The 8,218-nt window shown below is 36.3% G+C and overlaps 1 protein-coding gene across 1 annotated transcript; it reads right to left on the bottom strand.

Moving 5' to 3' along the window:
* Positions 1 to 6,862: 6,862 nt before the first annotated feature.
* On the bottom strand, positions 6,863 to 7,447 carry LOC138858109 (platelet glycoprotein Ib alpha chain-like). Its single transcript, XM_070112573.1, has 2 exons — positions 7,250 to 7,447; positions 6,863 to 7,081 (listed from the first exon to the last, which is right to left on the bottom strand). Exons 1-2 carry the CDS (start codon positions 7,445 to 7,447, stop codon positions 6,863 to 6,865), a joined length of 417 nt encoding a protein of 138 aa, XP_069968674.1.
* Between the last annotated feature and the right edge of the window lie 771 nt (positions 7,448 to 8,218).

The raw sequence follows: 8,218 nt of genomic DNA on the forward strand, positions 1-8,218 counted from the left end.
GTACCAGTACAAGGGTCCTCACAGTCGAAAGAGCTGGAACTGCGTATGTCAGGGCAGGTGTTCCCACAGTTGGAAGGGGAGGAAGCGTGTGAACTAATAAAAGGTTCCTCACAGTTAGAAGAGCAAAAAGCTTGGATACCAGCACAAGTGTCCTTACAGTTGGAAGAGCAGGAAGCGTGTATACCATCACAGGTGGAAGATCAGCATAAAATTGAACCTGAAACGGATGACTCTGTGCAAGAAAATCCAGAATTGGAAGGTGCATTCCATAAGGTGGAGTTGAACCAATGTACAACGATTGGAGAAATAACTACAGGAAGGCCAGTCACAAAATCATATTGGGCAGAACGGAGCAGTTTAAAGTTAGTGTATGGCTGCTTGCATCGAGTATGGAAAAACGAAAATAAGCAACCCTTCCGAGTACTTATGGTTGTTCCAAGGGTTGGAATTCCTGATGTTTTTAACGTGCAGTACAAATGTCCAAGAGGAGGGCAATTGAGAGACATGAAATCCTTGGAGCATTTGAAACAAAGGTTTTATTGGACTGAATGTCAATCAGCTATAGAAAGGATTGCGAAATATGCTGAAAACATTGTAGCTAAAGGATCAAAGTCCAAGAGTCATGGGCAGATGAAACAGCACAATTCGCGTGCGCCAGTTGAGAAAATAGGCGTGTATGAAGATGGTCCATTCCCCACCAATAAATTAGGAAATAGCCATGTTTTGGTAGTCAAGGACCATTTCAATGAATGGTCACAAGTATACACAATTCCCTACCAAGAGACTGAACCAGTGGCGGAGGCATTCATCAACAAGTGGGTAACGAGATTCGGTGTTCCAATGGAGTTACATTCTGATCAAGAATGGAATCTCGAGTCAGCTTTAAGTCAAGGGATGTACCAGAAACTGAGTATCCGGAAAACGGATGGAATTAACTCCAAGAAGAGAAGGACGGCTAACGATGTTAGCACCAGCCTAGAAGACGAGATGGTCGACATAAAAGCTTTGTGTTTGGTATCGCAAATATGTCTAATCGGGACGATCAGACTTAGGTGGAGGGCAGTGTGACGAACACGGATGATAGAACAAAATCGAATCAACGATAAACTGCCAGAAGCAACCAGTTAGCGAATTCGTAGTTGCCAGAATGTTCTAGAAGCAATGTTTGGTACAGATTTACTATATAAGGGCTGTCAGATTGTGCACCAAACACAGTTCTAGTTAGAGTGTTGTCGTGACAAGAGCAATTAAGCTATAAGCAAGAAGTTGTAAGCTCGAATAACGAGCAATAAGTGTTAAGTTGTTGGAATAAGAAATAAAGATAAGTGTGTAGCCATTAAATTGGGACTTTTATTTAACAATCCAGTGATCGAACTCAAGAGTGAGTTACAGGTAGACGATTTATCGAGAAATCCGTTACAATATTATTGAATAAAGTGCAATATTCTAGTATTAGTTCTGAGAAGAAGTTTTTTAGAATGATATTGGGTATTTGGTCTAAGCCGGATGATAGTTTACCTTTTAGTTTAGAGAACACGTCTGTAAGGTCGTATGAACTAACAAAAAAGTTTTCCGTTTGGTCGTCATTTAAATTATTGGCTATTTTGTTGGAATTGAAGTTTGTTTTGGTCGCTCGAGTGCTGTCGAATAAAGTTTTCATTTCCAGAAACTTTTTGAAGCATTCTTGTACCTGAAAGTGGACTGAATTGTTGGGTATACTTTCTTTTGAAGCATGGACTGCTTCGAAATGAGTCCCGATTATTTGTTTTTTGTTTTTTTGTTATTGATGACGTAGTTGTTTTTAACTAAGTCCTTTTGTAGAAGCTCGCGGTCCAAGCCCGCGTTTTGGATTATGTCCTAAGAGTTTAAGGGGATATTTATATGAGTGATTGTATTATTATTATCTTTTAAAAACGATTTTTTAATAACGGAAAATTTTGAGGGATCGTTAGTCTTAAGGGTTGCAAGTCTTTGCTCGAGTTGGTATTAAAATGTTTCTTAATATTGTCATCTATTAGTTTTTTTACAAGTTTCAGTTTTGCTTTTTCTACTTGAAGTGTCGTGGGTGGTAGATATAATTGAAGTCGATTATGTTTTTTAATGGCTGAAAGAATTTTACTTTTTTCTGCTAGCAGTTTTTTTATAATAGGCAAGTTTATAAGAGTTTGAGTAGGGCTATTGATTTTTGCTTTTGGTACATTATTTTCTATGGCTTTCAAGACAATATTATTTAAATGAAGCAAATGGTGATCAATCTCTGTGTTGCTCAAGTCTCTATCGTTTGATACAAGGGATTTGTTTTGAAGTTGCGTGTTAGGCTCTTTTTTAAATTTTGTCCAGTTAGTTTTTTTGTAGTCAAGTGTGGTTTTTATTGGGTTGCCTAAAAAAGTCGAATAGCTTGTGTTGTCTCTGTTAATCGCAACGATTTGAATAGCGCAGTGATCGCTATCGTAATCAATGCATCTCAAGCAGTTAACTGTGTTGTTGGCTCTGTGAATATCTATTCTGTGATCAGCAATGTAATATCAAGAAAGGAATTAGATCTTTCATAGGACGGAGTAACCGAAGCATACATATTGCATCTGAACTTTAATTCGTTGGAGGTCAGCCAGTTTTTTAGGGCTTTACCTTTAGAGTTGTTGTGTAGGTTACCCCAGTCTGTGTGTTTACTGTTGAGATCACCAGCTATTATGTAATAATGGTTGGGATTTTGTAGGTTTAAAGATTCGAAGATTGTGTTGAGTTAAGATTTAAAAATGTCGTTATTATTACCTGACGGGTAATAGGCTGAAATTATATACATGATGTTATTCGGAGGCATATGAATTTTTATTACACAAGATTCTAAATAGGATAAGGCATTGATGTGTTGGTTGAAAACTTCCGTGTATTTTATATTTTCACTAATTAGAATTGCGGTTCCTCCTCCTCTCGATCCTAACAATCTATCTTTTCTTATTAAATTATACCCTATAAATTTTAGTTTGTGTCTTGTGTTAAGTTTAGTTTCGTTCAACAGAACCATATCGGGCTTATTATTTGATAAGAATTTACTTAGCTCTATTCTCCTGCTTATATTAATAAGCGAGTTGACATTAAGTGAAATTATGTTTAACTGGGATTGGGTAATAGTTAGAGTATGGTCTGAATTCATGCTGTATCTATTATATTGTAAATTGCATCAACTCTTGCCGTTTGTATTTCCAGCTGCTTCTGCAGAACTGTTAATAGTTTACTTAAAGATAATATTGTATTTTTTAGTTCTTCGAATATTTGATTTTGAGAATTTTGGTTATTGGTATCACAAAATAAACCAGTTGACTGTTTACAGACATTTGCATAACTTAAATTAGAGTTAGTAAAATTTTGGTTAGTGTTTATTTTCGTGGCTATTTGGTTTTGTTTTTTCAATCTTATTTTTTGTTGAATCTCTTTATACCGGTCGCAGCCTTTGTACAAAGCTGAATTCCCAAATTTTTTGCATAAAACACAAAACACCTTATCATTTTCAGTTGAGTTTGCGTCTAATGAGTTACAATCTTTGCTTTTATGTGTTCCGCTACATTTGACACATCTTGGAGGTAGATTACAATTAGCTGCGCTGTGAAAAAAACTTTGACAGTTTCTACATTGCGGAATTTCAGCTTTCCGTAGGGGTTCCCATTTAATACAGTGGTATAAAACAGTATTAATTGCTTTTAATTCGTTAACGTTACTTTCAGCACTTGTTTGAACCATAAACATAGGTAGTTCTATATTGCGTTGAGTGGAAATTTTTGTGGTAAATTGATTAACTTTAAGAATTTTTAGGTTATCGTTTTGATATGTGCAAAGTTCATTTAAAATTTCTTCGGGGTCGGTATTGCCGTTTAGCCCTTTCAATAGGTATGTTTTGGTTTTTAAACATTTAGGCGTGTAAGAATAGAATTTTACTTTTGTGTTTTCTAAGTACCCTCGGACTTTTTTGTAGTCTTCAATGTTGGTTAAAAAAATTGCTAATTTATTTTGATTATATTCTTTGATTTTAAATTGTGTTATGTTTAGACCGTCTTTTATTAGTTCTATTATTCGTTTTGATTCGATGTCGAATGTGTTTATTAGAGGAATGTTTGTGCTGTTTATTTTTCGTTTGACGTTTGGGATCCCATTAACTTCACTGGTGTTGTTTCTATTCGAGACGCCAGCTGGAGTTATTGCTGCCGCTGCACTTGTTGATGGGTTGTTTTTTGTTGTATTACTAGTTTCATTTTGTACATATTCGTTACTTAGATTATTGCAACGAACGTGTTGTTCGAATTTTTGTAGTGTTTCATTGCACTCTCTTTGATCGTCATCTAATATAGCGTAAAAATTGTTTTTGGTATTTTTCGACATTGTGTGTTCAAACACGTTGTCGTTTTTCTTTTTCTATTTAAGATTATCGTTGCGACATTGTTTGCAGAACTAAGCGCATTGCGCTCACTCATTATAAAAGGAACACCTTTACACTGATTATGGATCACTATTGGCACTTCAGGAAATTAAATGATTTTTATGATCTTTATAATGGGTATCGATTTGTTATCACTTTACACTCCGTAGTTGCGCGCTCGAGGGCAGCTATGTAGTCACATTGTGAAGGGTATTATAGTTTCGATGCAACCGAAGTTAACGTTTTTTCTTGTTCTTTTTGGTTTTTTCAATAAAAATATGAGTGAGTGTGGGTGAGTTATATCTAAATGGTGGCTTTATTATAAAAGTGATGGTTTATATTGCTGCAAATCTAGCAAACAAAATGAAAGTAGTTAAACAACGTCTCCAACTTAAGGTTAATAACGCTGACAATTATATAAATGTTAAAAATGTTACTAGACATTGTGCACTTTTACCAAATTCTATACGAGCGCTGATTGTAGGACCATCGAATTGTGGAAAAACTAACGCTATGCTCAGTTTAATTAAAAGCCCAAACGGGCATAATTTCCGAAATATATATATTTATTCAAAATCATTACATCAGCAGAAATATATCTATTTATTTAAAAAAGCTTATTGATCCGATAAAAGAAATAAATCTTTATACATTTAATGAAAACATTGATGTTTTCAAGCCCACTGAAGCTAAAGTGGACTCAATTTTTATATTCGAGGATGTAATATGTGGAAAACAAAGTACAGGTCGAGACTATTTTTGTATGGGTACGTCATAAAAACATTGATTCTTATTATTTATGTCAAGCTTATACAAAAATTTCTAAACACTTAATTCGTGATAATGCAAACATCATTATTGTGTTCACGCAAGATGAAATGAATCTTAAGCATATCTATAATGAGCATGTTATTGGAGATATGTTATACATTTTTAGAAATTTGTACCGAGTCTTGGAGAAATAAATACGGCTTTGTTGTTATAAGTAAAGATTATCCTATAAACGACGGTCGATATCGAATGGGTTTTGATAATTTTATACAATTATAAAACATTTTTAAAAACATATGTCAGACCAGATTCGTATCAGATATAGAACTGATAGGAAGCAGATTTTTCACTCACTCCTTAAAGATCATGTTAAATAATCAAATGACTGTATTAGCAAATATTGCTAAGACTAGGAAAGTATTAAAAACAAAAATTAAAATAATGAAATTGTTAGAATTGTATAGAATAAATTTGTTGGAGGATACATTTAAGCCCATTTCAAAACCATTAAATGAATTAGTTGTAAATTTTAAAAACTCTAATAAATATAATGCTATAATGGTAAAGATGAAATTTGGGAGGCGGACAGTGTAAAAGAAAATGCAGACATGAAACCAACCGTTGACAATTATATGCACAATGTTTTGATAAAAAACAAAAATTAGATAAGGTTGTTAGCGGTAAACAAAAAATTAATTTTATGAATGACCCCCCGAGAGGCCAGCATCGTATATTTGAAGTAAACGAAACGATGAACAATTACTAAACAAGGTAGTAGAATGTCAAAATCCAGCTGAAACGTATAATGGTAAAACTTCTCCAACTGAAAATGATATTTTAAAAAGAATCGAAGAAGATCCTGATCCGTGGGAAAGACATAAATTTGTAAAATGTCAGTCTGAAAAACAACTAAATTAAAACTTTAAACGGGTTAAGCTTACTCACCCCCATTCACTATTTTAAAATATAAAATTGCTTAAAGATCGTAAAATGCTTGATACATTGTATGGTCCGAATATAGATTCAATGGTTATAAGATCGTATAATACTTGATACATTGCATGGTTCAAATATAGATTCAAATGGTTGATGGCGATTTTGACTCAAAGCTTTAAAACTTAATTCTAAAGACGTTATACAGATCGGAAAGGATAAATGAAAAATGACACCAGGCCTGGTTGAGTTAATATTTCATAAAAACTCACAACATTATAAAAAGTGTGATTTGAAAACTTACCGACAGATTTTATTAGATACAAGATCTCTCAAACGTAATAATAACCCAAATAGTCAAATTAAGGAAATTATTTTAACAACTAATTAATTAATTTTAAGTTCACTCACCGTTCGTAAAATCAGTTAATCAATGAAAAAAAAAAAAAAAACCAAAGTAGATTTAGGCGGGTGCTCGAACCGAAAAAGATGTGATCGTTAGCGAATCGAATGCTAAAAAGCGAGCGGGATCCTTTTTTTAGTCCCTTATATATCTGTTGATGTCTTCATGGTGGTGTGATCGTGGTGATGTTGTATTTGTGTGCGTGTTGGTGAATGGTGTAGTGATGTGGAATGTATGGTAAGTAGGTGTGGTGATGTGGATGTGAATTGATGCGGTGTATAGTGGTTTATGGTGAAGGGGGATTGAGTGGTCATTTAGCCATCCCGGCCCCACTAGGCAAATGATTAGCCTAGTAGTCGCTGCAGCTGTTGCAGCGTAGATATAACGATGCTCAGACCCGTGGAACGACGTGGTTGCGGTCCAGGCTGTCGACGCCATATCGAAGTTCCACTCCGCGGGTGTACCGCACGAGTTGAGGGTTGCGGTCTTGTTGCGCGGCTTCGAAGGGTAGGTGGCCGACGTCGCGCCTCGAGCTGCGATGAAGTATCGTGTGATGTGGTCTGCTGCAAATTTGTCACAGACCCGTGGACTCACACTTTTGAGTCCCATGCGTATACGATAGGCAGTTTAGACAATGCCCGTGTGCCTGGGCAACTTGCTGTACCTTTAAAAATCCCACAATGTTGCAGGAGGTGTGGGCGCCGGCATATGGGACATCGTATACGATTTGCCTCTGAAGGCAGAGATGATAGCGTCGGTGGTAGTCGCGTGCCACCATGAGGAGCTGGTGCGGATACCGGTGTCGTTGCAGGTGCTGTTTCAAGGGTAGTTGCAGCTGCAGCTGGTGGCATTGGGGAAGGCCCAGTGCGTGGCACGTTGGTCGCCGATCGCACAGTTGGCGTTGGAGTCATTGGCGTATCCACATCCATGTTAATCTGTATAAAAGAGTTGATTGATTATGCAGATTTGTCATATAAACGACATGGATGATCGTGCCACGCTATGTGGAATGAATGGGTCGTCGTATTGATCGACCATTTTGTATTAGTTATTTGTTATTTTTAACGGTTATCAACGAGTTTTTCGGTTTTTTGCTTCTTGATTTGGTTATTTTATTGTATTGCGGTAGTATCGGTTGATTGTATGCGATTTGCTGTGTCGCTATTATCGACGGTTGGTAGAAATCATAGCTTTACGAGCGGTCTGGTTAGCGTTCCGCTTTGCGTCCGAAGGTCACCTACTCGTATGTTACCGTCGGAGCCGTAATGTAGCTTTTCTATGCGCCCAAGCTGCCATTCGGTAGGAGGTAGACAATCATGACACAATCTCCAAGTTTTGGTGCTTGTTCAGGAGTCTTCCAACAGTATCGTTTATGGAGATCTTTTATGTATTCTTCTTTCCATCCGCGGCTGAAATCATGATTGAGAATTTTAATTCTTTCCCAGCGATTTAATAGGGATAATGACTCCACGCCTGGCTCAGGTATGGCCAGAATGGGTGCTCCTTTGAGAAAGTGCCCTGAAGTTAAGGCTGTGAAATCGAAGGGATCTTGCGAGAGAATTGTGAGAGAGCCGTTGAGAACGGCTTCAATTCGAATTAATAATATCGTGAATTCTTCGTTATTTAATTTGTAATTTCCAGCTACTTTTTTGAAGTGGAATTTGATGCTTTTTACAGCTGATTCCCATAAATCACTTATA

This window comes from Bactrocera oleae, chromosome X (assembly GCF_042242935.1).
Source record: "Bactrocera oleae isolate idBacOlea1 chromosome X, idBacOlea1, whole genome shotgun sequence".
In the NCBI taxonomy this organism is placed as follows: domain Eukaryota; kingdom Metazoa; phylum Arthropoda; class Insecta; order Diptera; family Tephritidae; genus Bactrocera; species Bactrocera oleae.

Excerpts from the sequence above, each read along its gene's own strand:
- LOC138858109 (XM_070112573.1), bottom strand. The coding sequence starts at position 7,447 with ATGGATGTGGATACGCCAATGACTCCAACGCCAACTGTGCGATCGGCG. Across the intron at positions 7,082-7,249 it reads TATCATCTCTGCCTTCAGAG|CAGACCACATCACACGATAC; the intron begins GCAAATCGTATA and ends ACAAATTTGCAG.